The following is an 18,124-nucleotide window of genomic DNA, read 5'->3' as shown; positions in this document are numbered from 1 at the left end:
GCTGGGAATAAGAAAAACAAACGAAAAAAAATCTGCTAAGTCGACTTTGACTTCCAAAATTGGTTGACACGAAATTTCTGTCTCAAAGCTCCCCTGAGACCACACAAAGACAAAAAAATTATTCCAGACAGATGCCGTGGTGCAATTCCAGATTTTTAAAGCAGAGGTGTGTAGGAACACGTTACAATTGCTTGAGTAATATTCATTCATTCATCTTCATTTCCGGCTCCAGCTATACTCGGTATTGGCCTCACAGTTCTGAGGACCCAGGTTCGATCGCAGCCCCGCCTGTGTGGAGTTTACATGTTCTACCCGTGCCTGCGTGGGTTTTCTCCAGGCACTCCGGTTTCCTCCCACATCCCAAAAACATGCAACATTAACTGGACACTCTAAATTGCCCCTAAGTGTGTTTGTGAGTGTGGCTGTTTATCTCTATGTGCTCTGCGATTGACTGGCAACCAGTTTAGAGTGTACCCCACCTTCTGCCCGTTGATAGCTGGGATAGACTCCACCACTCCTCGCGACCCGAGTGAGGATAAGCGGCAAAGAAAATGGATGAATGGATTTTTTTAAGAAGAAATGTGACCTTTACTTTGTTACAGTAGTCTGATTGCCATTCACTATTTTCATTTATCAAAAATTGCGTGTGCGATCGACTTTTAGACTTTTGTTTTCGACTTCCACATCGTGCGCCTTTGCATCAGTCCACCGTGGACGGTCATTGAACACGAGTTTGAATGCGCTCTATTACTTCTAAACACAACCAACACGCTACTCCACCATGTGTTCAAATATGTGTTGCTTGAACGGTGGAATCTTTCACTTCTATTGCGGATGTTGATGAACATAATTTAGAAATGCAGCTGGCTGGCAGCATACACACACACACATTACTCACAAACAAGAAAGCGCGTACGTAGCCAAGCACACACACTGCAGATGCAATTACAGTGAGATGATGACATCAGTCTCTCAGTGCCGCATTGGTGAACTTCATTTAATAGACTTTATGATCTCCAGAATGGCACAGGAAGATGCATTCTTAGGTAGAAGCAACCAGGAGAACTGGCATCCGTTCATACCAAAAGGATTCCTTGAAACTGGCAGGAATGAAGCTCGGCAAGTACAGCAAGTGAGTCCTGATGAAGCCTCCCTCACAAAGAACCTGCTTGAGTGCAGGCGCTTCCTGGAACTGGCACCACTTAGCATTGATTATTCAATGTACAACCGATGCATAGTTAATGTGCAGTTAAGTGACTCCGTGTCGTGTCCACACTCCGTGTGTGTGTGTTGGAAAGGTGCGAAAGTGGCCAAAGAAGGCAAACTGAAAGTGGAAAATGTCCCCCTGAATAGGTTTAGAATCATTTTGGGTAGGGGTGTCAAACTCTTTTTTTCGCACGGGCCACATTCTTGTTCTGGTTTCCCTCAGAGGGCCGTTATCACTGTGGAACAAAAATATTTAATCTCATCATATTTACATAATCAATTTATGAACTAGTTTTGGAATCAGAAATCAAGGGTAATGTGTTTTTCAACGATTCACATTTGGTGACACAAAAATGCTAGTAATATCTCAAGTTTATCATTTATGATATCTGACAATTTGAAATTTTGGTACAGATTTTTACAAGAATCATGGAAATTGACAGATTTGACATTGATAGATTTGGCATCACGGGCCACATAAAATCATGTGGTGGGCCAGATCTGGCGCCTGGGCCTTGAATTTGACACCTGTGAGTTAGGGTGATAATGATTAACAAAAAATAAATAAATAAAACAAACCTGCTGAGAACATGTTTGGTCGACTACACGGACAATAGTATTGGGACAGATTTTTGTTACACTTCCAGTATGTGAAAATGGAATAAAATATGGAGGTCCTTTGCAGCATAACACGTTCCGCTAATCGAAGACTTTCCACAAGATTCCGGAATGTGCCTGGGGGATTTTCTTGTCTATTCATCCTGAAGAATATGTGTGAAGAACCGAGGCATCTAGGCCAAACCCTCTGAAGAGTCTCTTTCACACAGAGGGCCTACAAAACTGCTGAATCGGAGGCATTACCAAAAACTCGTTAAAAGCTTTTTTTTCACCTTTGCCTTTTACATGAAAGGGAGTCATGTGGGTTTTTGCTGCATGGCAGATTACTCGTACATCTTCGAGAGTGCTTGTCCTCATTAGGGTAGCGGATGACCTGATGCCTATCCCAGCTGACTTTGGGCGAGACCAGCTTCAAATCTGGACTGGTCAGTTGCCAATTGAGATGGAGCATGGAGACATGATCGTCTCTAATACATGTTTCGGGGATGGGGAAGGACGCAAGCACGGGGAGAGCGTACCGTAAATATTCCCGGAGCAGGAAGGCCGTAGCCAAGGTTCAACCAATCAGTCAATGCCGATATGGTCGAGGTACAAATTGGAGGTACAAATTGTTAAGCAATCAAAATTGTAGGAAATTGTTTGAGAGAAAATGTCTTGACTTGATTGGATACTTGAACTGTCATTATGCCACCTTTTCCACACTCCGGAGGACCCTTCCGGCATTATTTCTCCTCAAGATGTGACTTCACAATGAGTAAGATGACAACGAGTAAAAAGAATTAGGTTAGACACATTTGAGTAGAACTGTTTTGTTAAAAATCAGTCACTGTAAGGCTTTGACACAGAAGGACTATCGGGTAGGTCTGCGTGCAAATGAACTGCAGTGTCGTACAGTTTCTAGTCGACTCATTGATTTTTGTATTAAGTACATCAAGGATCTTCAACCCTTGAAAAAGAGTTCAGTTAGATATACTGTATATAACCAAAGTCATTTGCTTTTTTTCAACCATTAAAGCATTTTATCCTGTATTGTCTTGTAGATCGGCAATTCGTTGTGATGAACACTGCTAGCGCTGACAACATGTCTGGGTTGGGGGGTTAGTGCTTCAAATGTGGTAGTTTTGGAGGATTCAACATGACTATGACGATATGTAAACTTGAACAGTCTTTGCTGTTCCAGCTAAGTGGAACAATTTGAGAGGGGTCTCTTTCGAACTGCTGCCAACTGTCAAATTGAATCAAGAAGGCATTTCCACTGTCTGTGCGTTAGGAAATGCTAATGCTCAATACGATAATAACAACAAAACAATGTGCTTTGCTCTTTCTGCAGTTATTTTCCTTTTTCAGCCAGTTACTGTGACAAATCAAAATTGCTTGCATGATAAAAGTGACTATTTAGTGGTTTAACAGACTATGACGCAGAAGGAGTGAGGGGGACACATAAGGAAAGGTTATCTGAGGTCGTCAAGAGAATCCCATCCCAAACAGAAGCAGGTGACTCTTGTGCTGACTTCCCAGCCGCCCTCACTTCTCAACAGTAAATCTATTTATTCCTCCCCCCACAGCCCCCTCCCCGACAAACTCAGGAATGAGAACGACATCGCCTCCTCGGGGAGCTCAAACTTCCAAGAGGGGCGCCGTCATCGGCACAGCTCCACCGAGCTCGCACTTTTCCAAACAAACGCACCATCTAATCTTTTAGATGTTTCGTCGAATCATCAGCCCACGCACGTGCAGCCTCTCTGACAGATTGACACCCTCTTGTTTGTGTCTTGAAGAATCTCGGTGACCTATTTTTTTAGATATACACGGTCCACCCAGCTGCGGGTTAACAGTGTAACTGTATCAGTGTGCGGAGGGACTCTGCTCTTTTACATCTTTGCATCAACTGACTCTGCTTGCTAAAATAAAGTCCACAAAACCAGAGCCCATCCATCACGTCCAATTAAGTTTTTCTACCCAGCAACCAGCAAGCTGCGTGCTCCGGTTCAACACTTCCCTCTCTCGTTCTCCTCCATTAGCGACCACTCGTCTCCTATTCAGCTGCATTGCTGCACAATTAGCAGTCAGGGAGGAGATGAAAATGAGCCCCCAAATTTAAGTCCTTAATTACATCAGATAAGAGCAGCTTCCTCTATCTGGTCCTTAGCTTCCCAACAAATGCATCGGAGGCACAATAGACGTGCCCAAGGCTGCTATTAGCCTCCCTCTGCTCACCGTTTGGAGAGATGCACTGAAGTGATGAGGACGCCCAGAGAAAGAGAGAGGAAATAATCACGTATCCTGGACTCTGCTTTCCAACTTTAAATTATTTTTGGGATCAGGAGTGGGGAGCTTTTTTTTCCATCAGGGGCTATTTCCGTTTTTTTAAAGTTCTCTGAGGGACATGAAAAAGAACATATGTTTGCATTTGTTGTGTTTAATATTTTCGGCCTTTCTCTTACAGGTCTTCTGTGATTGCAAGTGTTTTTTTTTATAATTGCCTGGCAGACCAGGACTCTAAATTGCCTATACCAGCGAATATGGGCGTGAATGGTTATTTGCCTTTAAGTGCTCTGTGATTGCCTGTCAACCAGTCCAAGGTTCAGGGACTTACTGCTTGTGTGGGGTTTGTCTTTGTACCCTGGCTTCCTCCCAAGTTCCAAAATCAAGCAAGTTTAATTCATAGAGGACACTAAACGGGTACAAATCTTTGCTTGCCTAGATTGTACGTGCCCTGCGATTGACTGGTGACCAGTCCAGGGTGCAACCCGCCTCAGGTTCCAAGCCCACTCACAACACAAATGAGAAGTGCTACAGAAAATGGATGAATGGTTAAATCAAATGTGATGTTTGCCAATAGGATGAAACACGCCAGTGTTGCTGCTGTACACACAAAGCATCCATCATTCCATTTTCTTTGCTACTTATCTTCACGAGGGTCGCAGGGAGTGCTGGAGCCTATCCCAGCTGTCAACAGGCAGGAGACAGGGTTCACACTGAACTGGTTGCCAGTCAAACGAAGGGCACATGGAGACAAAGATCCACACCCACAATCACATCTAGGGGCAATTTAGAGTGTCCAATTAATGTTGCATGTTTTTGGGATGTGGGAGGAAACTGGAGTGCCCGGAGGAAACCCACGCAGGTACGGGGAGAAGATGGAAACTCCACACAGGCAGGTCCGGGATTGAACCCGAGACCTCTGAACTGTGAGGCCAACGCTTTACCAGCTGCTTCACCGTGCCACCACACACAAAACAGGATGAATAAAGTGCCAGATTCTCTCAATTCTTCATTCTGTCAAAAACAATCAGGGAGGTTTTGTTAATTTCGGATATTGTTCCCCCATTGCATTTGGTTACAGAGCTAAGATTTTTAGTCACATTTTCCCCGACGGTTAATTATTTCTACTTTGTTTGAGTTTTAACTAAGTTCGTAGTGGAGTGGGTGGGACATTATGAATTAGCAGTACGGATTTTGGTTCTGATTCAATACGTCCCATAATAGCCCAAAGGGAAAGCAAATGACTGATGACTGTTCCGTTTCGTAGTGATGTCTCCCGACTGGGCCCGTATTGATTTTGTCAGTCAGTGCACGCAGACATAAGTGACCCTCTGTGTCATCTCCGTTTAAATTAAAGATGACCGCTGTGTGCGTGTCAGCTCAATCTTCCGCCCCACAAACTCCATTGAACGCCGAATGTCCATCTGATTAGTTGCAGGGCAAAGTTGAACGTTTGTGCATCACTTTTACACCATTTCAAAGGCGTGCAAAGATCAAACGCCATAAAAACGGATCTTTGCTGACTTGAAGGAAAACAAACTGGCAGAATCAACTGGCATCGACTCACCCGCACGAGGTTGCTGACTGCAGCCTGCACCGCCTGCACCGGCACGGACAGGTCCGGGATGGCTTTCCCGTCCACCTCGCCCTCTTCGTGCATGATGACCAGGTGAGAGATCTGCTGGGCCACCGGCTCCAGGATACTCTCGATGGTCTTGGTGTGAAACACCGGCATGGTTACCGACTTTTACCGCAGCCCCCCAACACACACACATGCACAAAAAATAAAGGTGGTCGGTGGCTTCCTTTGCACCGAAGCCTTTCCTTTCTTGCTTTTTATTCTCTCCTAACTCGCGGGAGGAGCAACAACCGCGTCTGCTGTGACGGTCAAAGCTGGACCCGGGTTTCCTCCGGTGGGATCTACCAGAATCCTGCCAGAAGGAATCACCGCCCCCCGCCCAATCACGGCGAAGACGCGCCTCGCTCTCGTGCTGGCGGAGGACGAATGGTACTGGTGCCGCGCGCTCACCGTGCACGCGCACAGCACCGTGCAAGTGACAGCTCTTCCAAAATTACGTCATGTATGGATGCCACGTTGCCCCCCCCCACCCCCCCCAAAAAAAAGGACAGGGCTCAATTCATGAGCAGAGGGGGGGATTCCTCGATTGTATGAGGATGCCGCCAGGAAGAATGGAGCACCACGATGAGTGGTTGTCTTTTTTTTTTCTTCAAAGGACAGCTCAAGAATTAAATGAAAAATTAATAACTAAAATAAGGAAATGCCCTGGCTCAATGTAGGTTAGGAAACAGTTCATTCAGTATTATTTTTTTTTTGGGGTATTATCTATATCAATGCTGTATGTATAGCATTAAAGGGGATGATAATGCAAAATAGATTGAAACATCTGAAGTGTTTACATTTGTATTTTCTATTGCAATAAACAGGAATCAAAAAGTCTTTGGCATTCTGATGATTGATAATTAAAATCTCAGCGATTCTCAAAATGTGGTGTGAGTGCCACTTGTGGTACGTGAGCTTCCCCTAGTGGGACACGAAAGAATCCCTGCCCAAGTACAGTTTAGTTGTATTTAACCTTTAAACCAATCTCATTTGCATTTAATCTTTAATCTGTTTTAGACAACAGATCTGATTTCTTTCCAACTTTTCTGTGAAATAAATTTTAAGAGTATCATTTTTTTAAAAATAATTCACCCCCCACTCCCCATATTTAAGCACAGTGTTAATGTTCAAAGTTTATAATGTCACAATAGTTTACAATAATAAATATACTTTTTAGGCATCAAAGGTGCTTTGTTTTTGCTGAACACTTAGTCCTTATTAAATATTGTATTTTTATGTAGGTCACAATGCTGGAATTTGGGGAGATAAGTATATTTTTGAGGTCGTACTTGGTGTCAAACGTTTGAGAACTGCTCCCGCTGTAGCTTGTAACATTTAACTTGACAACCCAATAAAAAACTGACCCGTGGTCAATTTTAGGTCCCAGGGCCCAAGTTTAGGAAACCCTCCACAGTGTCGATGACAGTGGAGATTAAATGCACCCATGTGAAAGAATCAGCAGTTTCTTTTTTATGATGCTTCAAATCGACACGTGACACACGAGCCACATTCATTCAATGCTGGGTCCAGACTACTCTTCTTCTCTCAACCTCAATAGTCAAGTCTATATTAAGACCATGGATTCATCTAGCTGTGATCCAAAAGAATATAACATTGTCTTCATAGGACAAAAACATCTTTGTAAAATCGCAAACAATTTCATGCATGAATAAAAAAAATGCATTGCGAGGGCAGGTGCGGAGGTAATAGTGCATTCAAATTGAATTGGAGGTTTTACGAACTAGTGACTTCCTTTAAGTGCTGCTGCAATTGTGACACTCAGCGTGTGCCGAGGAAAGCAGAGACGTTGCAGGCAAAAACAACGGTATTTATACCCTGGAGGTATTCACCACCAGTTTCTGTAGCTCTCTCGTTCCCTGCATGTCCATGTGCATGCGTGGAGGGGTGAACCAGAGGCAACTATCACCCGAAATGGAGAGAAGCTAGACACTCTGGTCCACCTGGTTGAAGAGGCTCTCGTCTCCTATTCTTGAATGGACAGCATTTATATACTCAAGGGCTGTTAAAATGGCTGCCACTACATAAGTAAAAGGTGCAGTAAAAACTACATCGTGCTGAGGGGTTTCGAGTGTTCGGCTACTCTGGTCTCACTTACTATATTTATTACATCTCTGACAGTGATGCAGTGAAACGATAATACTTGAACAGTGACAAATTAATACCGTGAATATTTTTTTAATAATGTATATGATTGTACTGTAGTAGTAATTGTACAGGTTTGTCATTTTATTCCTTCACAATAAGTCGTGGTTTTAACCTTTTTACACAAGTATTGTCATGACCAACATAAAACTACAATAGTGAGTGTAGTGGGCTGAAGTATTGATAAAAAACTAGACGAAGGTTTATTACTAAAAAACAAATTTAATAATGCTTGAAGCCAGTGTACATTGTGCTTCGGATAAACATCTACAGTGCTTTTAAATATAGAAAACAAAACTGAACTGAAATAATTATTTAAAAAATGGATTTCATATCCATGCGGCACAGTGGGTCAGCTGGAAAGTGTTGACCTCACAGTTCTGAGGTCCCGGGTTCGATCCCCGACCCACCTTTGTGGAGTTTGCATGTTCTCCCCGTGCCTGTGTGGGTTTTCTCCAGGTACTCCGGTTTCCTCCCACATCCCAAAAAGATGCAACATTAATTGGACACTAAATTGCCCCTAGGTGTGATTGTGAGTGCGGCTGTTGTATGTCTCCATGTGCCCTGCGATTGACTGGCAACCAGTTTAGGGTGTAACCCGCCTTGTGCCCATTGACAGCTGGGATAGGTTCCAGCATTCCCCGTGACCCTTGTGGGAACAACCGAGAACTGAGAAAATGGATGGATTTCATAGACATAATTGTTTGAAAAAATTTGCTAAATAAAAGTTGAAAGACAGTCACAGATAAAATGCTTAGTTTCTATTTCAATTAACTTATAAAACAGAAAGGTTTTGACATTTATTGTCTGAGTTTTTTTTTTTTTTTTTTAGTTTATATAGAGTAATCTCCTGTAAATGTCCATATAAGGGTAGTAACCATCTCATCCCCACTAAGATAATGCAAGATCAGGAGTAACTTGGATTGGAAGCGGGGGTTCGAACCTAAAAGCTTCCAGCAGTGAGGCAGCCACTCTTTGACCCTGATCTATCCCAACCCTTTCCTTGGAAATGTCCTTTCATGGGAGTGAGACTCATACTCTTACTGCATATCAAAGCCATTTATGGTTTGAGGCACAGTAATAAAGTAAACAGATTTGTGTGAGTTGTTGAGGTGTGTGTAGGAGGGACGAATTACAGTTGTGATTGGCCCCAGCAGTTCTGTTGTAAACTATCTTGGCATGGTAATCGTTATAAATAAGGCCTTTGCAGGCAGTTGCTTGGAGATGATTTGAAGTTTAAAAAAATAACAAGAGGACCATATTAGTATTAAAAAAAAAGTCATCCTGATATACTGTATACGACACATATTTATGTTTACAGGACTTCTTTATTTGAAATTCTTGCCTATGTGGCTGAAGATCGCACAAGGGTTAAACCACCTTTGCAAAACTTTGGTTTAATTTAGTGTGTATCCATCCATCCATCCATCCATCCATCCATCCATTTCGATGTATGTCCTCATCGGTTCAAAGGTGAGCTGGAGCCTATCCCAGCTAACTCTGGACTAAAGGCGGAGTACACAATGGACTGGTCGCCAGACAATTGCAGGGCACATACAGAAAAAACCTTCACACTCACATCCTCACATATGCACTGAATGGGCACTTTACAATTCTCAATGAATCTCACATGCATGTTTTTCAAATGAACTCAAAGAAAACCCATCCAGGCAAATGACAGAAAATGCTACCACCAAAGAGGAAAGCCAGATCTGAAATTTGACCCCCCCCCCCCCGCTCCCTGTATTTGCAGTTTAATATACAACAAAACCAATTCTTAAGTATATGAAGACATCTATAATAAATACGTAAAAACATTCTTTCAGAAAAATGAGCTCAAAAATTATTACCTCTGTCCATGTGCAATAAAAGCCCATCAGCTGCCACTTTCTGCATAGTGAAACAACATGGCAAGATGCACAAACCAGCGTGCATACAGAGCCTTGCTGCCGAATGTTCCCTTTGGAACGAAATTGTAACACGAGGGACTCTGCCGCCCACCTTCATTTTGGAGGGTACATGACTCCTTTTGTATACTGTGGTAGTTCTGTTTTCTCTGCAATCCACTGGTTGTATTTGGTGAGCTGAGTGTAAACCCCAGGATTGTTCTCCTGAGCGCAGCCAATGCCCCAACTCACAATCCCGAACTGAAACAGCCGACCGGCGTTTTCACACAGGAGGGGACCACCGGAATCGCCCTGTGAGGAGAAGACAATTGTCAGTCAGTGCCGATGCTGAACACAATGTCAGAAACAACATCCATGACCATGTCCATTCCAAAACAATAGCTACATCATACATTCAATTTTTACAACTATTGGCAGTTGGTCTAAGTGTGCCCAGAGACCACATGCAGACCGAGGACAGATTCAAATTCACCTGTCCTTCAAGAGGACAAGATGGATATAAAATGTACGGATGTGTACTTAAAAAACATTAACATCTTTAGGATTCTCGAGCAAAAAAAAAAAACAACAAAAAATTAAAAGCAAATGGAGATGCCGGGGATTGAACCCGGGCCCTCATACATGCAAAGCATGCGCTCTACCACTGAGCTACATCCCCATGAATGGAAGGAGCACCATTGTTAGACACACTCCCTCTATGGGCAGGCTGCCATGATGGACAAAGTCCTAAATGTTTTTATATTTAGTCCTCGGTGTAACGATCGCATAGAACAGGAAATTGTGTTTACTGTGACAGTGTAAAGAGTCTGGTACAAGTAAACATGAACTATATTAATAATAACAATAAAGGAATACTGTGCAACACATTAAAAATCAACTGCATGCATAAATTAATTTTAGTAAGCAGATACCAAAGTAAATAGCATGTAGCTGAAAGAATGATAGAAGAATAATAAGTTCACTTTTTTTCGTCATCACATAGTGATTACTTTTGCTTCACTTTGTCTAACTTTTCAGTAGTTAACTTGTATTTATACTTGTATTACCATTCATGTGTACATTTTCGTGAACTCAATCCATAAACTTAATTCATGACTAATGATCAATAAAGCTTTTCTCATGCTAACAGTTTGAGTCTAAAACTACGGCATCACAAAAAAAGTTTACGTTCAACTTTGGAGGTGCCACTGTCACGTCTGCGGGTGACGTAAGCCATGTAATGTGCGTTCTGTCTACAGTCTCGCCTTTATTTGTTTTGCAAAATATGTTGCAAAATATAAAAACATTATTTTGATGCAAAACAGCATTATTTGTTGTGCTTGTTTCACAGCATTCACTGCGTTGCAAATGCTAGATTTGGAATTTTTACTGGTTCGAGATGTGCACATTAATTATCAAAGTGGGTGAATACTGTGTAAGTCTCAGATCATTTTTCTGCAGACAAAATTCACAAGAACAGGCACCTACTTCTATTTTTTTTAAACAGTTGTTTCCTCAATAATTGCTCTTGATCACACAGCCAAACATAGGCTGTGAATTGCACTCTAGGTTCTTGGAATGGACGTGTTTACTCACCTTGCAGGCATCCATGTTCCAGTTGGGTCCCACAGCACAGAACATGTTGTCGGTCAGCAGATTTGCATACATGGGATTTTGTTTACAGTGAGACTGGGAGAGAAGATTCACTTGGGCCTCCTTCAAGTACTGAGAGAACTGAAATGCCCCTGCAGACAAAACTTCTGTTAGAATCTCTTGAGAAGACTGTTATGAATAGTGCCCCCGCGCTATATTGCGGTTCACCCACAACAGCCCCAAATACTGTATTTTATCAAATGCATACATTTAGATGAAACAGCAGTAAAATGTAAAAAGGCATGCCCTTACGTTGCTTTGTACTGCCAATGTAATTCTTGTTATGGGAGCTCGTACAAAATGGCAGGGGCACTCCCGCAATCCTTGTGAGGATAAGCGGCTCAGAAAATGGATGGATGGATGGATGGGTCACTTGAGTGACACATGTTGTAGTGGTTAGCATGTCTGTGTCACAGTTCTGTGATTAGGGGGTTCGAATCCAGGGCCTGTGTGGGGTTTGGATGTTCTCTCCCGCTTGTCCATAGGTGTGAATGTAAGTTTGTATAATTAATGGTCTCCACACTGTATTGCAGTAATCTCTTGCAAATAAGGGTGTACCCACCATTTGTGACCTTTATGAAGATAATAGATATAGACTGTTTTCGACCGACGTCACACAACTTCCGATTTAGAACGTGGTTTGGTGAATTCACGCAAACACACATAACTATGCAGGAGTCATTTCAGAAAGGCGTATGAATGGGGGCGCACTGCTATGTTATCGGTTGCTCAAACGGGTGTTGTAAAGCGTCTTTCTTTCGACTGCCAGTTGTGATCAAGAACCAGAGAGAGAAAACAGAGCAGTTAGCAACCAAACGGGGACAACTGTGGCTGTCTCGTATTAGCAGAGCCGATCTAGCAGCTAAGCGCAATACTCGTGTGTGAATGCAATGCATGTCTCCAAAATCTGTATTTTATGTTTTATTATAATAATTTTGCAAAAACGAGATACCGCACCGCTAGCTGTTTCGTGAGTTGAGTTAGGAATGCCGTGAAAAGGGAGAAAAAAGTGCGGGCTCCACTTGAGACTTGTCCCGGTCGAACCTCTCTCTCTCTCCTTCTCGGTAGCAAAAACGAAAATAATAATCTACCTCTTTGTTTGTATAATCAACATAATTTAACACAACGCCGACTATGATCACGCGGTACATATTTAAATTGCATTCTGTGGCACACTAACCTTAGCAGTGTGGTTACAATGGATACCACTGCATCACAAACCCAGCCATTGATGAATGGATAGGTTTCCAATTCCACCATCTTGTGTGTCATAGAGGTTAGAGAACACAGGTGATAGATGAAGCGTGAAGTTTTTTTGTATCGTTAATTAATCCGATTGGTCTAAGGACTGTGGTGACATCATTGGAAATCTATCCATAGGTTGTAGGCCTCCAGACCTTTTTAATTCTTTAGTTGGTCCACGGTATAAGCACTTATTGAGAAGAGGAGATCGTGGACGATGTCTGGATAGGTTACCGACGCCCACAGTTGTGTGCTCCATTTGTGTATCTCCAAGGCACGTGGGTTGAAAGCGCACTTCTTGTCGTAACGGCTTCTTGAAACAACATCTAACGAGCAAGGATAATTTTCCAAAGTCTTTTTAGCCATCATGCGTCACTTTTAAGAGATGTACTAACATTTGTGTAACTCCGGTCTATACGCAAAAGCATCAGAGTGAACAGCGCGTCAGTAGAGTGAACCCATCCAACACGGTCAGATGCCCTGGATGTAGTCACGTGGTCGAAAACAGTCTAGAGAGAGGATGGCTGGATGGATGGTCTCCCTTACAGTGAATACCCGGAGCGTATCCATTGCAATACACTGGATGTACTTTGTGTTGACAAAGATTTTGGGGAACGCTTCTTTGCTCAATGAGCAAAGCTTAAAGTAATTATATAGCTGTAATAGCTTGGAGGTACTGTACCAACTGGATATTGTTTTACCATTGAGTTGGGTGGGTTTGGTTGGCGGAGGGTGAACTGCAATCTTGTCCCAATACTTTTGTCATAGAGTACTTGTTGGGCATCAAGTTGTACATACTGAATTTCTCCTTGCCAAATCCTGCGATGATGCACTGAGACCCAACAGGAAGTTGAGTGTGAGGTGGAGGAAGACAAACTGCGCGAGCAGATTCCGATCGCACGGCACATCCGCTGCCGCTGCTGCTTCTTATCTTCAACAGAGCTGAAATGACAGATAAAATCTTCACGGTTGCCTACACACAGACATCTTTTTATGAGAAGCCTTGCTTGCGCTCACCTATGTCATTGTTGTAGTTGGCCTCATTGTATGTTTGGTGGAGGATCAGTTTTTCCACTGTGAACTTCTGCTCGTTGACGTCATCCGTTTCGTTGATGGCACTCTTGCCCAGGAACACAGACAGACGCTGGAGGTTTGTCCTTTCACTGCACCCAACATACACACACACACACACACACTGTTAAACATGAGTCACAGAGCCTTTATCAAATGAGGATTACAGTAGATTGTAGACTGTGTGTTTGGCCGCACCCATCAGTGAAGCAATGTGCGGCCGTGAGCACCCAGCACGGCGCAATGAGCGAGCCGCCGCAAAGGAACCTGTTGCGCTGATGAAAAATGGCGGCAACCCACGGCTGGGACCGCGCGGTTACGAACGACCCGCCCACAATTTTATTCATCCTGTGCTCAGACTTCTCACCGCATGTCAGTTCTGCAAGGACGGGAAGGAAGGAAATCATCAGTGCGTCATTAGGGGATGTTACTGTGAAATGGTAGCAGGACAACTTGATTACCTGTATCCACAACAACAGGAGGCTTTACATTTGTGGGGCCTGGAGGCCAACGCGCAACATTAGAAAGTCCAAATCAATATGAGAAAAAAGTTTCACCACTTCAATTGCTTACATTTGGGAATGTTGCAGATTTCTCTCACGACCTTCTTGCCTTTTTTGACATGGCACCAGGGTCTCGAGCTCTGGTCAGGATTCCTACAAGTGAAACATTAAAGGGCCACTGTCATGAAATGCATCATTTTTAGTATGCTATTAATGAAAAAAAAAAGGCAGCCGGTATAGATCCATGGGTTTTTTCCACCACAAAACATGATTTTGACGTGTATGGTTTTTGTAACTCCTGCCATGAAAATCCTCTCGGGGGATTTGTTTTCGACAAGAAGCAGGAAGTGACGTACAGGGCTGTAGCGCACTCAAGCTTTCTATTAGTTTTACCTGCGGGAAGGTAGCTCATTGTTCCTTCCTGTTAGCCAAAATGCCAGCTCGTTGCATTGCTGGATAATGCTCGAACACTCAGGACGATGGATTTACCCTTCATAAGTTTCCAAGAGGCCCGCTTCGTCGTGAAAAAGGGATTGCACGGGTGCAGAGGACGAGAGCTTTGTGGGTTCCCAATGACAGGTAGGTGTGTGTAGAGCTACTAAAAAAAACAATAGTTGGGGGGGTTGGATGTAATCCTTTCAGAACACAACAAAAGATCCGCGTCCGTAAATCAGAGGTGCTAAATGTGTTGATGAGCCCGTCGACGCCTTGTCCACCGATTGCGGCTTCAGCCGGGGTGCCTCATCTATGCTGCGTGGAGGTGGATTGGACAGGGAGGTCGTTTGGCTGCATGCGGTTTGGCCGTGATCCGCATATCATCTAAATATGACTCGAAACAATAGGGTAATATTGCCCCGGTCATTCACTCGATTGTGAGATGTTCTCTTTTTTGAAAAGAGCTTCTGTGTCCCATAGTAGGTGGGCGGACAAACTGCCGGCAAATCCATGCCTCGCGGACGAGCATGGCTTCGGCCGTTCTGGCTCATACATACTGTCTGGGTGTCTGTTGTTAGTCAGAAGTGATCTGCATAGCATCTAAATATGGCTCGAAACAATAGGGTAATATTTCCCCGGTCACTTCACTCGGTTGTGAGATGTTCTCTTCTTCGAACAGAGCTTCCGTGTCAGAAGGGGTGTGTTTGTCTCCCATAGTAGGGGCCACAGCGTGTTTTCAATGGCGAATGTCATTAGATGCAGCCAATATGGCGACCACTTGGATGTCGAATGAGACTTCCGCAATTTTGCGCATGGATGACGCACTCTCCGCTCGTCTTTTACCAACACACAGTATTAGCATCATTGAATAGAAGTAAATGATTGAACAGTGTGCACATCATGATAATTCAATGGATCTTCATGCTGCTTATTCTGGTGTGTGCACAGTGACCAGGGGATATATAATCCATCCATCCATCCATCCATTCATTTTCTTAGCCACTTATCCTCACAAGGATCGCGGGGAGTGCTGGTGCCTATCCCAGCTGTCAATGGGCAGTAGGCAGGGTACATCCTGAACTGGTTGCCAGCCAATCGCAGGGCACATCGAGACAAACAGCCACGCTCACAATCACACCTAAGGGCAATTTAGAGTGTCCAATTAATGTTGCATGTTTTTGGGATGTGGGAGGAAACCGGAGTGCCCAGACAAAACCCACGCAGGCACGGGGAGAACATGCAAACTCCACACAGGCGGGGCCGGGATCGAACCCGGGTTCTCAGAACCGTGAGGCCAATGTTTAACCAGCTGCTCCACTGCTGCTGAGAAGTATAATATGTTCTGATATACTTTACAGGGGAATTTATGATGAAACATCACTGTCACAACTAAGATTGAATGTTTTTTTTTTCTTGCAGAGTACAAAGAATATACGCCTGTCAATATTGATGTATGCTCTCTCTGCATGTTTTGCTAACATTTGTGATTCATCATAAATTGTTTAAAGATTTATAATTACCGTGAAATTAGCACTATTTTTGCTGGCCCGTCTATGGTGTTTTGCATTATGTGTTAAAATTAAGCTAGAGGACTTTCATAGCACAAGGTTGATTAATGTCATTCTATTAAATACATGATGTGTAATTCTTTGTTTTATGTTTAGCCATACACTTAAACGTTAACTGGGAGTGGGAATAGACAGCGGGTAAATTATAACTCAACAACTCAAGACAAAAGAAATCAGCAGAGCAACAGGTCGTATCTCGAAAGAATTGCAAGCAGGGTGACTTTTAAATCGAGATAACAGTAACTTTAAACTATTTGCCTGAAACATGAGAAATACGTCTAAGGTTGTATAATTTTAAATTTGAGAAAAATAGGTTTCAAAAGGCTTACAAAAATGAGCTCAAATCACACTAGGCAAGACCTCAGTTAACGAAGTCTGGCTTTTTCTTGAGCTTATTCCATTAGTGGGCGAATGAAGATATGCAAAATAAATAAATAAAAATACACATTACGGTCTGCAGTATGCCTCACGAGAGCTCAGTTCCATAAGCCAAAATGAACGAACTCTTCAGCAGTCTCGATGAGGGGAGAAGAAGATCACTAATGCATTATGCAGTTGTTGTCACTAAAATCTCTTTTACCCGAATATTAACAAGTATTAACTTTTTTTATACACTTACTTTTATGCCAGATAAAAATGTTTTAATGTTACTTTCAACATTTCCTGTACAGTAAATCAAAGTTGTACAATGGCGACCGTATGCACCTGGAACAAATGTCATCAATTTTCCATCTCTATGTTCCACATTCTGCACAAAATTAAATTCACGCCTACCTGCAGTATCTGTGATCCCCGATTCCAAATGAGGCCCCCCAGGGGTTTTTGAACCAGTTCCAGTTAAGACACGGACGCCCATTCGCCGTTTTGGAAGTAATTCCCCTGTAACTGCTCCCATCCCCTTTCCGACACTCCGCTGAAACATCACCTTTGAAAAGAGTGAAAAATTATGTGAATCAAAGTGATATAATAATAAAAATCCACACAAGTGAAGAGCTGTAAGCTCACCTGTGAGGTTATGGCTTGGAGACCACTTCTTTTTAAGCCGCCTCTTTGAAAATGCCTGAAAAAAAATTGATAATTAATTTTTTATTTTTGCTTTCTTTCAATAAGGCTTAATTGCCACGAATGAAATGAAATCATGCATCTGAAATGTACTTACAACTTCAATACTGACAACTGAAATGAAACAGAGGATGACTAACAAGTTCATCTTCACTTCTGCTTTTGGGATATTTTGGTCTGGAGATGAACTACAAAAAAAAGGGGAATACATAGAACATATCAACACTGAATGCCCTTGTGAGGGAGATTATCTGCAGAGAGGGAGGAAAATATGGGAATAAAGTGCATCAATCTACAATAGACATATTCATGTGCATTGTACGTGTTGATTAAATACAGATTTAGCGTGGGCTTGTAAAATGAAAACATAAAAGGACACTGTCAATGTCATGAAAAGACACAATTCGTTTTCTTTTCAATGTTTCCTGACACAAATTAGTGAAACTTTAAACATTGTCAGAAAAGAATCTTTTATCTATGTAACAAACTGGGAAATTGGATAGGAAATGCATACCTTTCTGTTGTAATAAGGAGTCGGGAATCCTGATTAAGGTCGTTGTTCTCAAGCCGTATTTTCTTCCCCTCGTCTTGTTTCTGGTTTGTGTTTGAGTGCTGCTCTCCCCTGCATCACCTCCCATTTAAAATGCAGATGGCGGGAGGAGGAGTTTATTTATGAAAAGCCTACCGAACATCACCCGCACATGACAGCTGACCATCATGTTTTACCAAAGTATTGCTCATTAACTGTGACATCAGTGTCGTTGTATAGAAGAAGCATACCCAAAATTGGTCATAAAACACACACCCTCATTTTTGTGAAGATGAGCGCAT

At 42.8% G+C, this 18,124-nt stretch overlaps 2 protein-coding genes and 1 non-coding gene across 5 annotated transcripts in view; all 3 read right to left on the bottom strand.

Annotated features, from left to right (window-relative positions):
- The window catches only part of LOC133509479 (vinculin-like), a 31,307-nt gene extending 25,193 nt beyond the window's left edge, over window positions 1-6,114 (bottom strand). Inside the window, exon 1 of one of the 2 annotated variants that reach the window (XM_061836507.1) lies at window positions 5,657-6,114. In XM_061836507.1, coding sequence (XP_061692491.1) covers window positions 5,657-5,824 — 168 coding nt within the window. In that variant the 5' untranslated portion in view covers window positions 5,825-6,114. The remainder of the gene's footprint in view (window positions 1-5,656) is intronic. The other variant, XM_061836508.1, reaches the window with a different exon arrangement.
- A 1,985-nt stretch (window positions 6,115-8,099) lies between these two features.
- Window positions 8,100-17,897, bottom strand: plaua (plasminogen activator, urokinase a). Of its 2 annotated transcripts, none has more exons than XM_061836956.1 (11): window positions 17,808-17,897; window positions 17,391-17,544; window positions 17,237-17,291; window positions 17,006-17,156; window positions 14,299-14,381; window positions 14,187-14,225; window positions 13,924-14,104; window positions 13,672-13,817; window positions 13,453-13,596; window positions 11,356-11,504; window positions 8,100-10,071 (listed from the first exon to the last, which is right to left on the bottom strand). In XM_061836956.1, exons 2-11 carry the CDS (start codon window positions 17,502-17,504, stop codon window positions 9,877-9,879), a joined length of 1,257 nt encoding a protein of 418 aa, XP_061692940.1. In that variant the 5' UTR covers window positions 17,505-17,544; window positions 17,808-17,897; the 3' UTR covers window positions 8,100-9,876. The 2 variants fall into 2 exon arrangements, with proteins under 2 accessions (XP_061692940.1, XP_061692941.1); XM_061836957.1 differs by having other exon boundaries at window positions 17,391-17,481; window positions 17,808-17,891.
- On the bottom strand, window positions 10,367-10,438 carry trnaa-ugc (transfer RNA alanine (anticodon UGC)). Its single transcript has one exon. It is a non-coding gene; the product is annotated as a tRNA-Ala (tRNA).
- Window positions 17,898-18,124: the final 227 nt, after the last annotated feature.

The sequence above is a fragment of the Syngnathoides biaculeatus genome, chromosome 12 (assembly GCF_019802595.1).
Source record: "Syngnathoides biaculeatus isolate LvHL_M chromosome 12, ASM1980259v1, whole genome shotgun sequence".
Classification (NCBI taxonomy): domain Eukaryota; kingdom Metazoa; phylum Chordata; class Actinopteri; order Syngnathiformes; family Syngnathidae; genus Syngnathoides; species Syngnathoides biaculeatus.
This window is presented reverse-complemented; position numbering and strand designations above follow the sequence as displayed.

Excerpts from the sequence above, each read along its gene's own strand:
- plaua (XM_061836956.1), bottom strand. The coding sequence starts at position 17,504 with ATGTATTCCCCTTTTTTTTGTAGTTCATCTCCAGACCAAAATATCCCA. Across the intron at positions 13,597-13,671 it reads CAACTACAACAATGACATAG|CTCTGTTGAAGATAAGAAGC; the intron begins GTGAGCGCAAGC and ends CTGTCATTTCAG. Across the intron at positions 10,072-11,355 it reads GGAACATGGATGCCTGCAAG|GGCGATTCCGGTGGTCCCCT; the intron begins GTGAGTAAACAC and ends TTCTCCTCACAG.